The sequence below is a fragment of the Zonotrichia albicollis genome, chromosome 4, assembly GCF_047830755.1.
Source record: "Zonotrichia albicollis isolate bZonAlb1 chromosome 4, bZonAlb1.hap1, whole genome shotgun sequence".
In the NCBI taxonomy this organism is placed as follows: Eukaryota; Metazoa; Chordata; class Aves; order Passeriformes; family Passerellidae; genus Zonotrichia; species Zonotrichia albicollis.
This window is the reverse complement of record NC_133822.1, coordinates 27,263,928-27,285,709: the sequence shown is the minus strand read 5'-3', so window position 1 is coordinate 27,285,709 and position 21,782 is coordinate 27,263,928. Positions and strand designations below refer to the sequence as shown.

The window sequence follows — 21,782 nt, the reverse complement described above, 5'->3', positions numbered from 1 at the left end:
GACCCTGAACCTGATTCTGCAATACACTCAAACATTATCCTCAAGCATTGTTCTGGCCCTGGTTTTCATTCCTCCTGGAGGCTTTCAGGTTTTTAATCTGAAAAAAACCCCCAAACTTTGCTGGACTACAGCATCCAGGGAAGACTCAAACTTGTATTAAACTCAGCAGGAAAATTCACAATTTAAAAGCAATTGCAGTCTCCATATCAAGTTTCCTGAATCTCAGAGTACATCTGGTTCCTCCACTGCAATGACTCTTGTTCAGATGATAATATCACTGCTCCACTAGCAGAGAAACCACATTACATTCTGAGAGGGTGATGCAAGACCACTGCACCTTTCAGAGAATTAATGGATTTAGGTACTAACAAAGAAAGAATGCGCAGTCACTTAATTTAAAACCACAATGTACTCCCGGTGAATTAGAATAACAGAAATTTGAGCACAGTTCCTTGCAGAGCTCAGTCTCATGGTTTTGTGATGCTAAACACATTATTGCAGTGGTAATAACAGATCACTGGGCTTGTTGTAAAGATGGACCAGGTGAGCAGTTTGCTGAGGCATTTGCTGAAGCAGTTGGCTTTGGGGAAGCAGCCAGGGTGCATCAGGTTTTCAGCAGGGAATATGCTCAGCCCCCTCTCAGGAAATAATACACACTATCCAAAAAAAGTTTTCATAGCCACACAGATATAGCTGGATTGTCATTTCCAACAAAATTATTTTTAGAATTACTTTAAAGAAATGAAGCGAAAGTGCAGTGGGAGGTGTAACACCAGCACAATACTTTTTTGAAAGAGATCCCACTTGTTCAGGCTTGCCATCCCTTCCCTTCATGCTCAAGCTTGCACTACATTAACCCTAACAACTTTCTGCATAGAAAAGGCTCTCTCCTAAACACAAATCCTTCAGGAGCAAGCCCTCTGTCATGCCAGGCCGGAACTATGGGCACTGCTGAGTCAGGAAGCCTCATGTAACATCAGCACATCTGGGCACACCGTACCAACACCTAGGGCAGTTGTGTCCAGCAATGGTAGACTCAGAACTACCTGTCCCTGATCCAGCACACAGGTAAACTGAGGACAGCACGTAGGGCAAGAAGAAACTCAGTTCCAGCTTTTCCAGAACACAAGAGGTTCCTTCCTCATTCCCTAACATTTCAGTCCTACTCTTTCTTCTCCTGAAACCTCACTAATGCTTTGCAGAGCTCCTTCCCAGCTTTCAGAAACAGAAGGTACCTACATTTTATGTGCAGGGACTGCAGACAGACTCAAACCAAGCACTGATCCTTGCTGTCATCATCACAAAGATAGAAATGGACAATGGAGCTTAACTCCATAACTCCATGGGCACCCTGACATTCAGCCTTTCCTTGCCCCTCTCACTGTTTCTTTTAGCCTTACCTTGTTGTTGACCTTGCTCTCAGTTTCCACAGCTACATTCCAGTAACAAGTTGCCATTCCTCAACTATGTTCTTGGGTGACCAGCTTGCAAATTACTCCAGCTCACTAGTTAAAGGTTTGAAGGAGGACCAAAGATTGATTTCCTACCTTGATCAGCTCCTTGAACTTGGGGTCTTCTTTTGAGTTAGGATCGATCATAGTGCGTTCCTCATTCTCCTCTGTTCAAGTAAGAGGGGAAACCTTAGTGAGATCCACTTCAAATGTGCACTGCTGAAACTGCAACAACTCCACACCATTAAGGGGCTTGTCAGCTGACTGAGAAATGGCAGGGTATGTCCCGTGTCAGGCAGTTTTAGAGACACACAGAATGACAGCACAGCCCCACTTCCCTAAACCAGGATTGTCCCCCCTGACCCTCCCCTGTTCTAGCCCTGCCCTATGCAGAATGCTTCAGGAAAATCCCTGTCGTGATGTGGGGCACATTCATAGTAACACACCAAAAACCAGTGAACTACATTTCTCCTTCTCTTCAGTTTGAATTTAAGTTCTAATTGAAAACACCTGTCCCAAATTGCAGCACCTGGAAGAAAAGAGTGAGCTTAATGCACTACATTCAGTGCAGTTGCTGAGATTTGGGCTGAGAGTTTGTGCCTCTACCCTCTGGTTCCCCAAAACTTGGTCACATATGTGCTCCTGAGTGCAGGAACTCCTCAACCTTTGATTAAGCTTATGAAATATAATTACCCCACTTTGTATCAGCTGTGCTGGTGCATGGGGGAAAAACATAAAATTGATTTCACTGGTGTAAAGTCTTCCATTTCTTCTGCTGATGAGTTGTGTGAGGAGTGCTAATGGCCAGAAGGCAAGCCATATACAATCCAATTTTGCTATTGATTTTTCAATTCTTTCTTCCTATCAGGACTACAAAGTTTGGGTATCACCCTTGGTCAGGCCATTGTCACACTGCTCAGTGAATCCCAAACATACAGTGACTTCCCACTGCAGAGCCAGACCTCACTGCTGTCAGATGGGAAACATGACACATCCTGGTCATGAGAATGACTACACAGTGTTTAGTAACCAGTGTCTGACTGGTTACCTTAGACCTCACCCACACATTTTGGGGTCAGTATTTTCCAGGGCTCATCATTTTTATAAAAAAAAATAAGACTGTGCTACCTAAACACACTTGAGAAATTTTCACAAACCAATGAATAAAACGTGAATTCTTTTGCTGCCTTTTTTCCCACCCTGTTCCTTTACTTCCTCATTACTGCCTAGGGTGAGTTCAGGCAGTCATGATAAGGAAGTGACACCCACTCGCACCAAAAACACTAGCCCTGAACTGGACTTGACCCATAACAGAACATGATTTACCACAAAACTCGTGGTGATCACGTCTTTGGAGGACAGGCCTTCAGCAGAAGTTCTGCATCTTCTAAAGACATACCCAGCTTTAGTGGTATCCAGAAGAAATCATTGGAGACACTTCTGGTCCAGACATATCAACACAGAGCAACCAACACTTCACCCACATCTTAGGAAAAAGTACTTTGCATTTCCTACTACTCTCCTAATCAGAAAATCCAATTAATAACACCTTCTCATTTTAATTTACTATTTTATCATTTATCCTGATGTCTGATTTACTCTTTCATAATTAGCTTGCTTCAACTAATTGCGTAGATTAAAAAGTATGTGGCCAGGAGAGACAAAAGTGGTTTATTTCAACAAGTTTTAACACTTTTTGCTATTAAATTATGCTGTTTCTTTTGTAGGGACTCAGAGTGAGGGAATGGGGATGGACATGGGAGAGAGTCCATAAACTACCTCTCTTGGCACTGCTCTTCAAACTCCATTTAGCCTTTTTAATTTCTAGTCTACAAGTAATATGCAACCTTTTTCAATTGCCACTTCCAATCCTCTCAGCTCCAACTGGACAATCTACATTCAGCACTGAAGCAATGACGTGGGGGCCACAGTGGCCCCCTTCACAAACCATCCCTGCAGCACAAAACTTTACCTAATAGTGTGTCTTCCGGATGGATGTCCACAGTGCTTGGGTTCATTGGTGCATTGATGGCATTTTTACCTTCTTCTTGGAGGTCACTCACTGCATAGAAGAAAAAAAACAACAGAAAGAGTGTAATAAATGCAGAGTTGGTGTATATGTAGGGGTTGGGGCTGGCGTTCATAGTAACAGACAACATCTGGTAGATCCATTTTAGAACAGGACCACAGTTTACGGCATGAAGAACTGCAGCCACAGTGGAAAATAAAATCCAAGTAACATCCTTTTATAGCTTCCTATTAAACAGAGCTACTACAGAAGTGGCTGGAAACTTTTAAAAAGAAAACCGATTCTGTGGTAAGAACAAGCTCGGAGTGCTTGTTTCTCCAGAAGGAAGGGGTGTGAGCTTTGCCTGCAGGACAGGCCCAGCCAAGAGCAGACATCAAACTGTAGAAACAAACCCCTTTTCTTACAGCACAACCACTCATCGCCACCCTTTCCAGCTGCAGAACATGCAACTTGCTAGTGCCCTTGTTAAATCCTCAGAGAATCCCAGGCAGACTCACCAAATAAAGATGAAAATGTATTTAACTCCAGTGTTGCCACTTGATAAAATATATGTGCCATGATCTGCTGAACACAAACTGGAATTTTTCGACTTTAAGCTGTCCTAAACTTACAACTCTCATTGGCAAGCTCAGTAAAGCACATTTTATAAATAAAATGGATATTAAAATACTTCCCTGCATCCTGCCACTAGGAAGGAACTAAACTTGAGGGCAAACACTGAATAGTTCTTCAGTATTTTCCCAGAGCTTGTCAGTAAGAAAAGCACCAGCATTGCTGTAACACTTTCACATTCTCCAAGGCACATCTCCCCTTAAGCTCAGATGACATTGATTACAAGGCATGAAACCACAACAGCCCTGTACTTTCAGTGACAGTTCTGTGTAAGCATGAACTAAAATGACTTGTGGCAGCATTTGTGGTAGTGCAGTCTCCTTTGGGAGGGGTCCCACACTCTTTTCAGGAAAAAGCAAGGACTTTGAGATAAATAAGGTTTGCTAGGCAAAATTTTCTCAGAAAAGAAAAGGAGGAACAGTTAAATAATGGTCACAGTGTCCCTGCAAGCTCTCCCCTTAAAGAGCAGCCCCTTATTCCCCTTTCCCACTGGAAAAACATTCCACAGGCTTGACATTAGCATACAGTCTGTGAAGGTTACAAAACCCTGTATCAGGACTTGCTGTTTTTCTGCCCCATACAAGTGGAAAAGACAGAGATCCTACTGCCACAGAGGAGGTCAGGGAAGAAGAATACACTGCAGTCCCCACTCCTTCCCTCACAGAAAATTGAAACAGGTGCATAAAACAAGTTCTCACATTTCTTAATTGAAGTCTCAAGAGGTTACTTAATTCTGGTTCACAGCATGGTACTGATCACCACTAACATCCTCGTTATGGAGTGCAAGCAATAAACCTCACTCTTGTATTTTGAGACCTGAGGGTTTATGCCCCATGGTTCCCCACTGCAAACAGAACACAGGGTCTTCAGGCTGAGATTTTTACTCCCGAATAAAGATGCTGGTACAGAAATTCTTAAGTTCCCCTTCTCAGCATTCCTTCTCATTTTCTTGAAAAGGTTCACAAACAAAAAAGTCAGGGAGCAAGAAGGCTTCATACAACAGATCAAACCAGCTCTAACGACATGCCTTACCCAGCCCTGTTTGCATTATTCCCAACTGGAACTTTCTCACCCCAACAACTCCTACACTGTGATGCTGCCAGGAGGGCATAAGACAATTCACGTGAAATCTGAGGTTTGACTTTTAAAACCCTGCTAGGACTAGAAATGTTTCAGTTAAGTCAGATTTATTTAGGAACTACCAGCCTTATTTCTAGATGTAGCACTCTTCATTATCACAGCAGTGCTGTCATTCTGGGAATGCCAAGTGTTCAGTGAGTTCAGGGCATCACTGCTCCCAGTGCTTTGCCAATGCAGAGAGCCGCTAAGTTCCTCTGGGCAGTGAATGCATGACACAGTGTATGTATATGAAAAAAAAAAAAAAAAAGATGCATACATTTCAAGCCAGAATACTTCCAAATGCAGCTAAACTAGATTTATTCTCAGAAGTTCAAGTAAGGTGATGCACTTACTCTTTTATTTTAATATGAAAGTTATCTCTACTCTTCCTAACAAAAATACCTAGTTTCTGAGCAATTTACTAAAATGGAAGAAAACATCAATGCAAATTTGTGTATTAAGCCCCCACCCCTCAAGACATGAAGAACCACACAAAACCTTCATATTTGTCTTCAGACCTTGTGCAGCTGTGCCAGATCCCATGGGGACCAAAATATCTCTCTCTCACCTCTGCCAGCAGAAAGCTTCCCAAAGCTGCCTCCCAGGAAGAGCCCACCAGGTCCTCATTAAGAGATTCCTGCCACAGAGGAAGCGTTTCCTACCTCCTTTTTTGCGCCTCCTGCACAGCAGTCCGGCCATCCCGGCCCCAGCAGCAAGGACAGGTCACAGCAGAGCCCATGGGGTGTCTGAACGCTGACGGAGCAGCAGCAACTGGATACGGCCCTGCCACCTCGAGACTGCCAAAGCCCTAATTTGGGCACGGTGACACGGGAGCAGGCACCAGGATCAGCTCCCAGCTGCCGGGAACAGGGGCCAGGAGGGCGGACACAGCACTGGGCTGTGGTCCCAGCCAGGAATCCCTCCCTGTCCCAAGAGAGCCCAGCACCTGCCTTGGCCAGCCTGGCTGCCTAAGGGCAGGCACCTAGGGATGCTGTTGGCTGTGCATGGAGCTTCCCAAGCCAGCCACCTGCACCTCCTGGTGAGGCACAGCTGGGTGTCCACAGCTGGCCCCAAGGGACACACAGTTCCCAGAGGCAGCGTGCAGACAGGCACCTGCACTCAGGAACACCAATCTTCCAGGGCACTCCCTACACCTGCAGCACTCCAGAAGCCTTTCACACTGCGCTGGAACAATGCTGAGGACTTTTTCCCTGCTCACTGCCCCCAGTATTCACTTATCACTGCTGAGCAAAGAAACATAAGCAGAAAAGGAAACAGCCACAATGCTGGAAAGAAAAGAGAACCCACAAATGAGCAAGCCGAGGCAGTTATAATCAGGATGGAGCAACAGGTACATTTCTGAGAACCCAACAGGTATTTTCATGCAAATGTACAACAAAGAATGGCTTTCAGCCTATGCCTTCACAAACCCAAAGGTACTGTAGAAGATTATGGATATTAAAAGACTGGCAAGTGCCAGCAGCAGTGACTTTGCTGTGAGGCTTATACCACAGCTGTCCATGCAAGAGGCAGTGACTGGAGAGCAGAGCTGTGCTTGCACAACAAGTTATAGTCATGACAGGTCCCACATGAGGTATTACTGCTCCTTGCCTGCCCAGTCACAGGGCTCCTTCTTTTCTCTTTCCCTTCCCCACAGGTGATGGCACAGGTGTTTTGCTCTCTACCCAATGCTGGTGTAAAACACCTTTCTCTAAAGCCTGATCATTCCATTTCAGAGAGCAGCCACAGCAAACATGCAGCATGAAGGGGTAGGACATTGAGAAGAGGCTGAAGGAGCACAGCTTAATCCAGACTGGCTTTCAGCAAAAACCCTGTGTTCTCCCCTAAACTAGAAATTTAAATTCACATGGAAAGGTCACTCCTCTACTGGTCCCCAGGAAAGCAGCAAGGGTTCCTGGCAGCCCTGCAATATTTTGACAATCTCCTGGCAGTGTCAGCAGTCAGACTACATGATTAAGTCACATTGGAAGCTGTGCTGGCCTTTCAAACAAATAAACAGAATGATCAGATCACACACACAGACACACAGAACAGAGCACTAGATCTGTAAGCCAGGCAGGCTGTCTCAGACATGGGATTACAGGCAAGCTGCACACAGCAAAAACAATTACCTACAGAAAGCTGGAAGTGCCACCAGAGCTGTCAAGGATTTCTCAAAAGCCAGGAGATGGCCTTTAAAGTTAGCAGGAGCACTATCAAAAGATGTCCCAGCTTTCTCCTTTTTAGAAGAAAGAGTCAACTGATATCAACAGCTTTCTACTTTCACTCTTAATTTGAGTGTAATTTTAAAAGGTATCAGCAACAGCACAGGTCACTTCAGTCTTTGCCATTCACAGCCTTGTTATAAAAAATCTGACCACAAGCCTCTGCATCTTACAAAAACAGATGGAAAATGCTACTTAATTTTAGCTCTGGTTATTTCTGACTGCAAGGCTGAATCCCACCCAGCAAAAAGCAGCAGCTGTTGTGACACTGATCCCAGAGTTCCTGTGCTTCTCTTTGCATTCAGCCAGTGCCCAGCTGGCTCAGCACAACTTTTACATGATGCACTTCCATCTCCTGATTCAATCCTAACTTTGGAAGCTATCAGGCTGCTCTGAGGTCTTTGGATGATGATGGTCCTTGCAAATGATGTGTCCAGGTAACTTTGTCCTCCTCTCTGGTGGGAGCAGCACACAGACAGCAAACTTGCAATGCCCAGGTAACTCAAACTGCACAGGAAGCTCCCTTCCTGCCCCAAGTTCTTAACGCTTCCCAAGTTTCCTCCTTCTCACCAGAGACAAAACTGACCAGCTGCACTTTTTCAGACAGCAACTCACCTGCCTGCATTCATATCCTTACAGTCCAGATCAGCATGTGCAAAATAGAAAGCCCATATTCAGGACCAGGCTTGGCCCTTTCACTCACATCTCAGAGGAGAATGTGGATACAGGGCAAAACCTCCTGGTTAAGCAGCAAACCCTTGCATAAAAGATCAGGTATCAGCTGGAGCTCCTGCTTTCCATGGGGGAGGTCAGACCAGAAGGTAACAAGTCCCTGAACACTCTGCAGTGCCAACCTCTTAACTTGCTCCCCTGTCTGTCACAGACTAACACAGGCAGCCATGCCCACAACTACATTTCCACCTGACAGCTAAAACTCTTACAAAAAGTTTTCTTGAAACCTGCAAGCTTTCTAGGCCTATTTAACAAAAGGCAGTTTTGCTAAATCTCACATTTTCTAAGAAAAACTGATAAACTGAACGGTTTCAGAACCAGGCCCAAACATGCTGCTACACTGCACTTATTTCTAGAGACAAACCACACACAGCTCAGACTACTGATCACTGCACATTTACAAAAGGCCCTGAGATCTTTTCATAGAGGCTGCAGAGAAAGACAAAGCAGCCATTAACTATAACAGAGAATGAATAATCCCAGGCAGATCAAAGGCAAAGACTTGACCAAATCCACATAAAGGCACTGTATCAAGGGACTGCATTCACAGCAGAACTGTGGTAAAAAAGCAGATTATTTAAATGCCTCGGCAGGCAAGGCACTTGCAATGGCCAGACTCTGGTACGTAAAGAAATGGAAAGGCATAAAACAAAAGGGAAAAGCAAAAGCCAAAAGCAACTTTTAGGAAAGGGCTGTAATAATGCTTTTGGTTTAGTTGCAAAGATCAGGCCACACTTGCTTAAGCAGATGTGTTAAAATTTACACAGGTAAGTCTTTCTGCCAAAAGAAAGATCTCCCCTTTATTTCTGACAAAGGTAAAACATGAATCTGCCATGGTAACAAGATATTCAACACTTGAGCCAGCTGGGAATATTTATAAAAAATTTGGGCTTTCTTTTGTTTGCAAGGGTGAAATACTGTTTTTGTATTTTCACAAATAAGAAGGTTCCTTTCTTTCTGGGGAGTTGTCTGGGGGGTGTCTGTGGAAAGAGGATTTCCATTTTTTGGTGGTGTTATGTTGCTGTCTTCATCAGGCAGGGATCCCTTATGGCAAAGAGGCACTCAGACTTCATCCGGAGCCCCACCAGCCACTCACCCCTTCCTTTTGCAGGCATTACTGGTTCCAGAAGCCACAGAATGTCACACAGTGGGGAAACTGTGTGTCTGAAAACTATCCAGATAAGAAAGAGGAAAAAAATATAATGTTAATTTTCACTGTGTAGACACACAAACATTAATGCTGGGCAAAATTAATTAAAAGAGCCAACCAAAAAACCAACCAAACAAAAAAAATTACCAAATCCAACCAAAAAACAAACAAACAAACAAGCTCACTCCACCCCAGACAGCAGAAATACCAGTGTGGACAAGAATGGTGTTTTAAAGTATTTGTAAAGTTACACTTAAAAAGATAATAATAGATGGATACCCTCAAGGATGCACAGCAGATACCTTCTACACTCCAGGACATGCACTTGCTTTGTCCTGAATAGACTGCTTCAATCCCAAAGCTTTTTGACTGGGAAAAGCCAGGCAAAAATTAAAGCTAAAGAAAACCCTAAAAACAGCCAGAGAAAGCTACATTCTTCCCCCTGCACCCAAGTTCTCCTTGAAAATGGGGAAAATGTACTTTTTCAGCCTCTCCCAGCTATAATTCCCTCCCTCCACAGAAAGGGTCATTTCTCCCCACAAAATAATGGTGAATGGTTATGTTCTCCCAAGGACACTGCATGAGCACCAGAACAACTTCCAGCAGAAGGGGAGATATGGAGCCAAATCTGACATATGAGAGCAGAGGGAAAGACAAAGTCTGGTAAGAAAAGAAAAGGACTGAAAGAGATTTTGGTCTTGCGTCCACTCCCAGCAGAAAACCATCAAGGCATTTTCCATTTACTGCCATCCATTTTCCATGAAAAGCTGTGCTCTCCTAGGAAGTCCTTAGCACTCTCTCAGGCTTTGGTGCACTCCTACAACCAAAGCTGAAGGCCACAAGCAGCTGAAGGATCAGCACCCTCATGTCTAGGAACTCAGTCCAAGATCCCAAATGAAGCAGGTTGATTTCCACAAGATGTCAAACAACAACAACCCTCTTTTAGCCAAAAGCAACTTCAGAAACCAGAATCAACTCACTGCTTAAGGTATCCACATTTAATGGGTCCAGTGAAAGCAAACCACCACAGGAGAGACAGCAGAAGCTGTCAGAAGCAGAGCTAACAGGACTACTCTGGAATAGAGACACCCAACCCATTCATTCAGCCCTTGTCTTCTGCAAGAAGAAATCTGAAGAAATCTGGGAGAAAAGGGCACTTCAGTTTACAGCCTCCTACAAGCTGTACCTCTGGATCTCACACCCACATCTAACCCTGCAAACTTTATCAAGCAGAACACTTCAGCTTCAAAATAAGTCATTACTGCAGCTCAGGCTAGCATGTTTTACAAGTGACCAGCTTACCATTCCTCCACCAACTTTCTTCCACCTCCTCCACATGGTTTGGCACTTTGTTTGTAGGTAGGTAAGTGAGTGAACCCCCCTTAGTTATCTGCCAAGCCAGTTTCACCTGCCTTATCTTCCTGCTCTCCCCATATCCTTTGCACAGAGGAATGAAAAGGTCACCACCACCACCACCACCACAAGTAATCTACTACGCAAATATGAGAACATTTTATGCTGTTTGTTCTTCTGGACATGCCAAGAGAAGTACAGAGGAACAGACTCACTTCTAAAGGCAGTGATGGCAGGATGATGAGCAGCAGCAAGGCTCCGTCTTCCACAGCTGACAGGACAGAGCTCAACAGCCAAACTCCAGGGGAATGGAAAGGAGGCTGCAGATATGACTTGCACTTCAAAAAAAGCAACTATTTTGCAAGTGGAACATGATTCTACAGGAAGAACAAGCCAAGATAAATGGTTCTGCAGACCACAAAAAGCGCACATGCCTCAGTGCTGCAGTTGCCCAAATGTCACCCAGAAAGACAAGGAAAACCCTGAAAAACACTTCCAATGCAGCAACTCTACTTGCAACACACACATTGAGAGTTTGCTAGCAAATACCAGAGGACCAGTGGAGGGACAGGCCATACTCCAAACTAGAAGCTTTACACTAAACACTCAACAGAGTTTTCAGTGTACCATATCCCGAGGTTGCTCATGTCCAGCTCTACCTTTCCTGTGTCCTCCCTGCACTCAGGGCAGTAAAACAGTGTATTAGAACTGAGATGAAAGACCTGTGTAAGTAAAAGCTACAAAATATACGGGAGTTTTCTCACTGTTTTCCAGATATGTCATATGAGGAAAATTATTTTACTTCTTGCTTTGAGCAGCAAGGGAGCCTGTCAAGACAAGCACTTCAGTGAAAAGCACTTCAGATCTCACAATAAAAGCCTGGAACTCAGAGCCCACAACCAGATAAAAGCCAGCCTATGAAGGGAAGGTACAGTGGAGATGGTGGCTGCCATAAAAGCATTTAGATGTTTTACTCAGCTAGGTTTAAGTCAGAAATAGCCCCAGAATTTCCTAATGGAGCTGCTGAAGACTACATAGAAAGAGTGGAGCCCTTCAACTGACTCTGCAGTCCAGCCTCCCAAGCACAGCCCTCAAGGGATATCAAAATGCAATCATGAAACAAGAGCCAGCCAAAGAATCAAATCAAAACAAGTCCAAAGCACAAGAAAACATCACATTTCACCAAGTATCAAAAAGACCTGCTGCTATTTTTGTTCATTGACTTAGCACACCAAACTGTCATGGGATTTGCAGTTAGAGCTTTCTGAGGTCCCTTTCAAAGCCTTTGCACTGGTAACACCAGGCCCTGTGGCTTGAGAGAAAGGTGGTGCTTCAGTGGTGCTGGACATCTTAAAGACTTTGAAGCTTAGTTACATGTCAGTCCCAAACCAGGGAACAGGACACATTCCAAAACATGAGACAAAGAACTCACACAACACAGGTGTAGCCCAGGGGATCTCCTCCCTCGTCTTCTGCATCTCTTCTTTCTCTGTCCATGACTGCAATGGATATGGAATCTTACACATTCCCCACAGAGGATCACCTGGTCAGCTATGCTGCAGCACGCTAAACCACCCAACCCCCTGAAACAACAGTGCCCATCTCCTGGGCATTCAGCACAAGAGGGAAATTCCCCAGCTCAGACAGTTTGAAATTGTGTCTGCAGTCTTAGAGAGACTTCTTACCAACCACTGGATCAACAGCAAACTAAGCACTCCACTGAGAATGCTGTCCATCAAGTTTCTGGGTAGCATGGCACCTATATCTAATGCCATTCACAGCAAGAAAAGTCCCTCACTAAAATTTCTTTAATCAGATGGAAACATATATTTAACTTTTTCCCTCAACCATACAGCAGAGAGTGGAGGCCAGTCCCTCTCATCTTCCATTACCATCTGTCTCTTTCCTAAAATGGGACCCTCAAAAAACTCAGAAAAAGAAAGAAACTCAGAAAATAGGAGAACATAATCAGAGAAACTTTCCTTGGAAGGACCTAAAAAGTTCAGGTTGAAGTTGGACTGTTGCTGCATTAGGTTAGGTCAGGCACAACAGCTTCTTCCCTTCCACATGCAAAAATAAAACCCAGCCACAGTCTGTGTGGTAGACAGCATCAGATCTGCTTCACAGACAGCACATCTGGTTTGCTCCTGGCACGGCAGGGCCATTTTGCAGCATGACGTCCTAGATGCAATTAAAATCCAGTTTCCCAATGATATGGCTTCATTACACAAGCATATTTAATTACCTAATTTCATTACCTATGCTTCCAGTTGCAGAGAACTATGAGAGCCAGCAGATCAATACCTGGCTTAAAGTCTGGTTAGGGTCTTGAATTTTGGATTTTTTTTATCATGGATCAGTTTGCGTGACACAAAGCCTGGTGGTGAGACATGGGATACATCTGTCTCAAAGAGGGATAGACTCTCTTGGGAGGCAGCTCTGAAGGGAAAATGGGTCCAGGAAGGCTGGACATTCTTCAGGAAAATAGTTTATCACCTTGAAAGGAGAGCAGGCAACTCAGGACGACTACAAGGATGGCATGAGGTTATGCAGGGAGAAAATTAAGGGGGTTAAGGCCCAACTAGAACTTAATCTGGTAAAGGACAATAAAAAATGTTTCTACAAATGCATCTGCAGCAAAAGGAGTGCTAAGGAAAATCCCACCTTTTACTGCATGCAATGGGGACACATAATGAAAAAGGCTGAGGAAAAGGCAGAGGTACAAATGCCTTCTCTGCCTCACTCTTTAACAATCAGACTGGTTGTTCTCCTTGTACGCAGCCCCTGAGCTGGAAGACAGGGCCAGGGAGCAGATCAAATCCTGGAATCACTTTTGGGCCCCTCATGAGAGAAAAGCCACTGAGCATGTCCAGAGAAGGGAACGGAGCTGGGGAAGGGGCTGGAGCACCAGGAGGGGCTGAGGGAGCTGGGGGGGCTCAGCCTGGAGAAAAGGAGGCTCAGGGGGGCCCTTCTGGCTCTGCACAACTCCCTGACAGGAGGGGACAGCTGGGGGGGATCAGGCTCTGCTGCCAGGGAACAAATGATGAAGCAAAGAGGAAATGGCCTTAGGTTGTGCCAGAGGAGGTTCAGGTTGGAAATGAGGAAAAATGTTTTCACTGAAAGGGCTGTCAAGTACTGGAACAGGCTCCCTAGGAAGTGTTGGGGTCATCATCGCTGGAGGTACCTACAAGATTTGTAGGCACTTGGGGACATGATTTAGGGATGGACTTGGCAGTGCTGTGGGAACAATTGGACTTGATAATCTTATGCAACTTAACTCCAGAATTCAAAGTAGAGCATCAAGATTCCTGTCAGACCAAATTCTGCAGAGTTACCATGCCTTCTTTTCCAGTGGAACCAATTCACTGTAACAATACTAGGAGCCACACATGGGGAAGAAGGCAAACAGGAATCCTGAGGTACAATTTCATAATCCTGCTCCTGTGGGAGAATGTTAAGTGGGAAGTGCTAGTGGTTACTTTTTCCAATCATTTTTGAAGAAAATCCTGTCAGTTTTGCAAAGCCTCCAGATCCATCTGCTGGACTAGGCAAGCCAGAGAGTAAACAACACTATTCTATTTTAAAATGACAGAAGTGTCTACATCTGTTTAATGGCACCAATGCATGCATCTGCCAAACAGACCTAGTGGAACAACACTTTCTGAGGATTACACATTCTTCTATTTAAAGACACTCAAAGAGACATGATACCATGCCTCTATACAGACATCTCCTCATCCAGTTCTGTCTCCTTCCTTACTCCAAATAAACTGTGTATGCAACCTTCCCACAGCTAATTAAAAATTAGCAGTAAGGCCATATGGCAGCTATAATGGAAAATACACTATTTTTTTTTTCAGTGGATTTCATTATTATTCAACCACACAATGAAAGAAGTACTAAAGAAGGAACTGGGATTCCAGGAGCCAGAACAGTTTGCTTGTTTTATAACCAACATGCAGCATACATTGAAAAGAGTTTTCATAAAAGTCTGTATGTGATTGCCAGACAGGGGATTATAAAGAAACCTTTTCTGACCTGGAGAAACAATCATTGAGAGGCAGAACTGAATTCCCAGTTTTCTCACCACCAGAAAAGCCAAAATGAGATTCTCATCCCATGGTCTCCCCTCTCAGCCTAAGGGCTCTGGAGAGGTCTGCAGAGAGTGCAAGGAAACAAATCAGTGTACAGGGTTTATAATTAGGAGCCCCATTGTTCCTCCAGGAGGAAGTGACAGTGATTTAAGGGCCTGGAGCCTACAGACCCGCTGCTCCCAGTACGTGCTGCCAGGTGTGCCTGTTCTCTCCACATCTGGTTTTCAGAGCAAGGCTTCACTGGATTCAAACTACAGAAGGCTGACACCATGTGTTTCCCATCATCCTGTTCCAGCCAAACCAGACATACACAACAGAAGTCACGAATTTCAGGTTGCAGCTTTCTACTTGGCTATCAGAAGAGTACAAATTAGGCAATCTGCACCTGAGCACAATATGCTTCACCCTGGAGAGACCAGTTGGCCGCTGGCCTATTAGCTGTACAACACAGAGGTTTCTGTTCCCCCTTCCCATCAGCGCTGTGCCCACTCCCAAAGGCAAACACAGCTGCTGGTTTAGACCCCCTGCCCACAGGCACCGAGCAGCCTGTCCTGAGCAGAGCTCCAGCAATCAGGTTCAGGAACCCCTCCTGAAGGCAGCCTGGCAGAAGCCCTGGATAAGCAGTGCTCTCCTACTGGTCACACTCCCATTCATTCCCTTCCACTTCCATCCTCCTCACAACAATTCACACCTCCCTCAGCAAGGCACCACTGCTGATGCAGCCTATGACACCAACCAGAGACAGGTATGCTACAGACACCACAGAATCACAGAATCCCCTGAGATGTAAGGGACCCACAAAGCATCGAAGTCTAACTCTGGCCCTGCACAGACCACCCCAGCAATCCCACCCTGTGTTTCAGAGAGTTGTCCAAACACTCCTGGAGCTCTGGCAGCCTTGGGGCCATGCCCATTCCTGGGGAGCCTGTTCAGTGCCCCAGCACTCTCTGGAGGAAGAAAATTTCCCAAACTCCAACATCATCCCTCCCTGACCCAGCTCCAACCATTCCCCAGGTCCTGTCCCTGGTCACACAGAGCAGAGATCAGGGCCTGCCCCTCTGCTGCCCCCAAAGAGGAGCTGCAGCCCCTGGTGAGCTCTGCCCTCAGTCTCCTCCATTTGACAAGACCCAGTGCCCTCAGCTGCTCCTCATGTGCTTTCCCCTCAAGGCCCTGCACCATATTAGCCTGCTCTGGATACTTGTAGCCCTCCTCTGGACTCAAGGCCTCCACCAGGCAAAGCAAGGGCCAGTCCACACCATCCCTTGTGAGCGAGAGTGAACAACTCAGTAGGTTGGGCTGTGCCCTGAGCAGAAAAGCTGTGCTTCATCAGTGACAGTGCACACCCACAGCACATTCCACAGAGCAGGCAGTGGCTCTACGAGGGTGGGGATAAGCAACTACCAAGGTCACCATGAGAAGAGCTCAAGGCTGGGCAGAGTAAGGCATGTGGATATTGTGAGAGCTGAGCAGAACAGAACCCGTGCCATCAGCCTCATCCTGACACTGGCACAGGTCAGATCACTCTCTGGAACCACCTCCATGACCCTCAGGTAGTTGGCTTCTCTAACAAAATACCTGTATCCTGTTAGTTCAAAGAACCTGGAAGTGTGCTGAAGTTACAATTGCTCTAATGCTCAGGGGTCAGCACAAGGAGGAGCCTTTGAGAAACATGGTCAATTTCCTTTCCTTCTTCCTTGCTGACCTCCAGATCTCCTGAAAGGGCCGAGAGAGCTGGAGGGCTGAAAAGAGAACAAGACTCTGGGGCTGAGAAGGCACATACAGTCCCTCCCGCACTGCAGGAGTGACAAGGATCACAAACCAGTGATGGTACAGGTGAGGCAGAAAACTCCTTCACCTTGTGATACACACCAGTGTCTCTGCATGGTCACATTCCCCTTTGAGACATCATATCCCAGAAACACTGACAGACAACTGCAGGAATCTTGCAGGCTGAGATTTCTAGTGATGCCCGAGAGATCTGCACACTTGACTGGCTGCATTTGAAAGCTGAAAGCAATTTGGCATCCAAATCCCACGTGGGCAGCTCTGAAGTAGCAGCTCTGCTGGACTTCCACAGCTACAAACCTGAATCTCCTCAACCGTGACTGTGAAACTTGTGTGCAAAAGGCACACACACCAAAGCTCCTTCCAGCTGAACAGCAGAGCTGTGGCTGCTGAAACACCAATTCCTGCAACCAGCAGACTCTGTCTTGCCCTGGGTTAGCCTCAGACCACATAAGCCTGGATCCCTTAGCAGCAAGTTGTTCTGACATGCTTTTGCAATGAAAAAAGCTTGCCAGCTAATCTCCCAAATCTCCTAACATCAAAGGACAATCCAAAGCTCAGAGCAGTGCATTGGAAGACTCCACCAGCTCCATCTGTTCTCAGATCCACTGGCCTGTAACAGTCCTTGAAGTACATAAAAAGGCATTCAGCACTGTCATGCATGACTATACTCTCTCTTCTGCACTGCCCTGTTGCCAATGTGCACATCAGTAGGATGTATGTATATTAATGAAGTGATCTAAGTGTCCCAACTCTTACCAACATGAACACTCAATCAGTAGATTCATGTATTGATGATAATGCACTGCAGAAGACAGCCTGATGTCCCTGCACAGATTCACCAGTGAGATCAGGAGTCCCCCCTTCACACAGACTTTGTGTGAGTTGTGACTTTGCAGCTCCCCCCATTCCCATCAAGTCCATGTGCAGCTCCGCAGTACATCAGTCTCACCCATAAACTCCTTGGACACAGTCAGATGCCTCCTTCTAAAAGTCTCTCTCTCCAGTGTCATAATTAATAAATCCTTTAGAAGAAATTAAAACAGGTGTCATTGAACAAATGCTCTGAAATAAAGGTAGACTTTAGGGAGAAATGGATTGGAATTCTGGTTTTGCAAACCTGGAAGTGTTGATAACCATCCTGCTAAGGTTTTGCAATGAAGTTTAATAGTATTCTTACAATGAATCTTATTTTAAAGATTGCAACTCTGGAAATAAAATTACTTTTGAATGCGTGTTTTCCTCAAAGGAAGGCAAGGCATTCCTTTAACACTACTGAAGAGCTACAGAGCTATTTTGTGTGTCTTGCTGGATCCTGTCTGGAAGAAAACTTGGAGCTGTAATTCCAAACTCCCTTGTCTCACCAGGAGACTGTGCCTGAGGGTGAACTGGGTGAACCATCCTAGCCTAAGTGCAGCTACAGGAGGAAAATGTGGGGGTTATGATACTGTTAAAAGCACAATTCTTGTGCATGTAAAGTTCATTTCAGTTGAGATATTAACACAAAATATATTCCCAGTACAGCTTTTGCCAGAATAGAACAGAGAACCAAACCAGCACCACTCTACCGAGACTGCAACCAGACCTGGTCAGGCCTGAGCTCTACAGGAGAAGCAGCAATTAGGCTACACAGGCTCCAACTGGAAATTTAGATCTTTCTAAATCAGTGGTAGAAAGGATAATAAATCGAGGTTGAAATATGAATCTATCTACGTGTGTTTGCACAGACTTTCTATATATACACACATATCTGGAACAGTGTGTAGCTTCAACATAACTACTATTACTGCAGAAAGGAACTGCAAATTCCTTTCTTAAAGAGCAAGTCCCTCTACTTAACCAGCACTCATGTCATCTTCTGTGGGGGTATTTCAGCAGCAGTAGCACATCACAATGCACAGACACACTTCTCCAGCCAAGCATTCTCTCAGTCTGCAGCTAATGTACTTGTGTGAAGCAAGACAACAGAATTAGACCCCACTCCTTTTGTATTTGTCTCTCCATCTGCCAAATCTAAAAATTCACTGCCACATCCTGTGAGTGCAGAAAGTAAATTAAGAAGGGGGTGAGACACCATCAGGACATCTCACCGTAGCACCAAGACAGGGATCCCAAGAACAGCACTTCAGCCCCCCTTGAAATGCACAAAACTTTCCCCAGACTCAGCTCCTGTTGCAATAATCCTGCCCTCTGCAGCGCTATCCTCTCTTTCACTCCCCTCTCCACCTGATTTCATCAGGCACAAATGAATGCACTTTTCCAGAACAGATTTCTCAACCCTGTGCCCACCCTCCATCATGTCACTGAGACACAGCACTAAGCAATTGATTCTATTTTATTTCTCTCACTGAGTCCCCTATATTGGCTATGCACACACACACAGATACAATAACAGAAAGCTTATTTAGCCAAACACCTGCTGCCCAGATCTTCCATACAGCGTGTCATGAGGAAAAGAAAATCAAGCTTTGCAACAACAAGGCTGGGAGTGAAGCTTGCAGCAAAACCCCCTCCTTTATTTCAGTACAGCAGCCTCACTCTGACAAACACGGAAGGGCAGATTTTTCAATTTCCTTTTGCAGATGAAGTTGAAATGTACTACTACCTGTAACCTACAAAATCTGAAAAGAAGCTAAGGAGTCATCTGGCTTAAAAACCATATTCTCTATGGGCCCTGCCAGCACCCCAACATTTTTCTAATGTGTTTAAAGCAGATTTTGGAGGTCTTGAACAGGTGGCACATTTTGAAAGACCAAAATCACAGAATCATAGAATGGTCTGGGTTGCAAGGGATCTTAAAGCCCATCTCATTCCTGCCATGGGCAGGGACACCTTCCACTATCCCAGGCTGCTCAGAGCCCCATCCAGGCTGGTCTTGGACACTGCCAGGGATGGGGCAGCCACAGCTGCTCTGGGCACCCTGTGCCAGGGCCTCACCACCCTCAAGGTGAAAAATTTCTTCCTAGTGCCTAATGTAAATCTTAGATACACCAAGACAGAGACACGGAACAGCAAACACAAGGCAAACATAGATATTTGCACATTTCCACGTGGCCCAAACAGAGAACAGGGAGAGAAGTAAAAACCAAAGAGGTCGCAGAGCACTGGAACTGACACATCCCACTTTTCTAAGGATGTGCATCATGACTGATTGTAAGATTAGGAACACACATCTCCCTCCATGCTATCCCATGGCCTTTCCTGTCCTTTCTCTGGCCAAGTCCCTCCCCAGTGGGCTCTCCAGTACTGTCATGGTACGATTGAGTTCATCTGCTGGTTTTCCTACTGCAGAGCTCCTCCGACGTGTTCCTATACTCACTGGTGACCCATTTTGACATAGCCTGCAGGCATTAATAATCAGCAGGACTTTTCTCCCTGGGATATTTCTACCCAAACTAGGGGTTAAAAATATTCCTGGGAAGGAAGAGGAAGGGAGGAGCCAAACAGACACTGAGATCACTCACCGACCTTCCATAGGAAACCAGGGTAAAAACGGCTTCCCCATGAGCTGCTCTTTCTCTCAAGTCAAGGCTGCCTAAAAACTCTCCCCAAAAATGCATTGCAATAAGTTATGAAGTAATTAGCAAAAAAAAAAAAAATTAAATTTAGATGCTCATTGTTAGCAGCCACACATCATGGTTATTTACAACCTGAGATTAATGAAAGGAAAACCACAAATGAGAACTTTTTCAGATCATTACAAGGAGCTTTGAGCTGATGGCTCAGAAGTTGTGCACAAAAATGAAAAGGATTGATATAAGTGGATTTTAGCTCTCACAAAGACCCCATCAGAGGTCACTGAATGAGCACAGCTGGGACAGTAACAGCTGCAATACACAGACAGGCAGTGAAAGCAAGCAGAAGGTATACAGAGCCCTCGGGCTGGAGCTTTTGGAGCTGATGGAGGCAGAGGAGGAAAGGATCATTTCAGGCTGTGGCAGCCTCAGCATTCTCATTTGCCGTGGACAGGATTTACTCTGGGAAGACCGTTCTGACCTCTGCTGGTCCCCTCAGGCAAACCCAGCAGGAACCTGGAGGCAGGCCAGGAATTCCCAAGGGCTGAGCACATGGGGAAATGCTGAACACATCTGCTTCTACCAACTCTTTCAAGGAACACCACTCAGATGATCTTCCAGTTTACTTCTGCTCCACACTCACATAAAAACAAAAAAAAAAATTTAGTTTCTAGCCCTGAAATTTGCTCTTGAGGCTGCCCAGGTCCTTCCACAAGGCATGTTCCAGCCTCTCTCTCTCCCTGGTGCAGACCCCCCAGACCATCACTCTCACCCCTTGGCTCACTCCCATTGCACAGGCATGGCTGGCACAGCCTCCACTGAAGAGCTGCTCCACAAAGGGAAAAAGGCCATTTCCCTTCACAACAAAGGGCTGGGCCCCTGCAGCACCAGGGAATGTCACACCAGTGGCTCCTCAGGCTTGCAGACAGTGGCATTTCAGACTGGAAGGAATGCTCTCATGAAAAGCTGCCCCTTGTGTTGCAGATTCCTCCCCATGACACCAACAGAAGCAGGGCTGGGAGGCTTTGGTGTGGTTCCCCACCAAGTACCAGGCACAATGACCAAAAGAGGCCCTTCCATTGCCACAAGGAGCTGTGGCCACACAAGTAGGTAAAACCACAGGCAAACTCAGCAAAACCAGCGGGTGGCCCCTGCTGTTAAGTGGCCACCTCAAGAACATGGCCTACTGAGGCTGAAATGCCTAAGAAGGGAAGCTGCCAACCTGTTTCAGCTTTGAAGCCACCTTTGACATGCACTTTTTTGGAGCACGTGCTTGGCCTCCTTGCCAGAGATGAGTTTTTTACACCATCTTCCTGAAAAGCAAATGAGATCATCTCAGGAAGACACAACTGCTTGTGCTGCTCCTCAGTAGAACCACGTCAGGGAAACTTGATTAAAAATAGATAACAAAGGAAACACCAGTAAGCCACACCAAAACAGGCAGCAGAAGGAAAGGGAAGCAATTTCCTTGAACCAGGTTTCAAGGCCGAATATTGTGTTTTTTAAGATTAAAAAGCTGTCTTCTGAATGCTGCTGGCAATTCATAAACTCAATATAGGCAAAACATGCTCAACAGTCAGATGAAAGGAAGCTGAAACTTGAATTACATCCTGACCCTACGCACAGCAGACACTAGGACAAACCAAGGCCAGTTTTAAAGGCCAGTTTTAACCAGCCATCAAGTCACAGTTGTGTTAAGCCATAGGGCAAGGACACA

The 21,782-nt window shown here is 45.5% G+C and overlaps 1 protein-coding gene across 4 annotated transcripts in view; it reads right to left on the bottom strand.

The window, feature by feature from the left end:
• The window catches only part of PARVB (parvin beta), a 50,028-nt gene that overhangs the window by 26,891 nt on the left and 1,355 nt on the right, over window positions 1-21,782 (bottom strand). For 3 of the 4 annotated variants that reach the window (XM_026796814.2, XM_074539241.1, XM_005492750.4), the window contains exons 2-3: window positions 3,424-3,513; window positions 1,548-1,618 (exon numbers count right to left, since the gene is read on the bottom strand). In XM_026796814.2, the coding sequence (XP_026652615.1) occupies window positions 1,548-1,618; window positions 3,424-3,513 (161 nt within the window). Of the gene's footprint in view, window positions 1-1,547; window positions 1,619-3,423; window positions 3,514-5,873; window positions 6,027-21,782 lie in introns of those variants that run through there. The other variant, XM_074539240.1, reaches the window with a different exon arrangement.